The following is a 991-nucleotide window of genomic DNA, read 5'->3' as shown; positions in this document are numbered from 1 at the left end:
CCGGGAATAAAACCCGGGAATAAAACCGGGAATAAAACTGGGAATAAAAACCGGGAATAAAACCGGGTGCATTTTTGGAAGGTTTTTTTGAGTAAATCTCTGTTTTGTTGTTTAATTCCTTTAACTCTGTCCAGCCCCTGCTCCAAGTGATGGGGAAAGGTGTTAAAATGTTGGAAAATTCAGGATTTAGGAAGGAATTTGGGTGTTCCAAGCCCAGGAAATGTTAGACCTTGTGATTGCTAAAGATCGTGTCAAACTGCGCCTGTGGAATCAAGATATGATAAATGATACAAGTGTTAGATGTGATTTGATTGAATTATCAATTTATTATTTTTTATTTGATTATTTTTATTATTTTTATTTATTATATTTATTTATATCTATAGATTAAATATAAATTTATTTATAAATCTAAATACAAATACAAATATACATATACATGTAAATATAAATAGAGAAATAGAAATAGAAATAGAAATAGAAATAGAAATAGAAATAGAAATAGAAATAGAAATAGAAATAGAAATAGAAATAGAAATAGAATTACATACTTAAACATATACATATAAATATACGTATAAATATACATATAAATATAGATATAAATATACATATAAATATAGATATAAATATACATATAAATATAAACACAAACACAAATATAAATACAAATATATCAATATAGATATAGATATAAATATAAATAATATAAATATAAATAATACAAATATAAATGACACCTTCCTATAACAGTTCCATGATTTTGAGTGCTCCTGAGCACAGAAACCTCTCAGGTGTCCCCTGAGTGATCTCAGAGCTCCTGGAGCAGCATCCCCCGTGTCCCTTCTCCATCCCCACCCATCCCAGCTGCTTTTTCCATCTTCCCAACTCCTCATTATCCCATTTTCCTTGGGATGTGCGAGCCGGGATCCTCCCACCAAACTCCGACATTTCTTAAACCCATCAAACTCTTTCCTCTCGGGTTCTGTCC

The 991-nt window shown here is 30.7% G+C and overlaps 1 protein-coding gene across 1 annotated transcript in view; it reads right to left on the bottom strand.

The window, feature by feature from the left end:
• The window catches only part of ESPL1 (extra spindle pole bodies like 1, separase), an 11,204-nt gene extending 10,253 nt beyond the window's left edge, over positions 1-951 (bottom strand). Inside the window, exon 1 of the mRNA XM_015616489.1 lies at positions 859-951. Within this exon, the coding sequence (XP_015471975.1) occupies positions 859-951 (93 nt within the window). The remainder of the gene's footprint in view (positions 1-858) is intronic.
• Positions 952-991: the final 40 nt, after the last annotated feature.

This window comes from Parus major, unplaced genomic scaffold, assembly GCF_001522545.3.
Source record: "Parus major isolate Abel unplaced genomic scaffold, Parus_major1.1 Scaffold466, whole genome shotgun sequence".
Lineage (NCBI taxonomy): Eukaryota > Metazoa > Chordata > Aves > Passeriformes > Paridae > Parus > Parus major.
The sequence above is the reverse complement of the archived record's forward strand: the minus strand, read 5'-3'. Positions and strand labels throughout refer to the sequence as shown.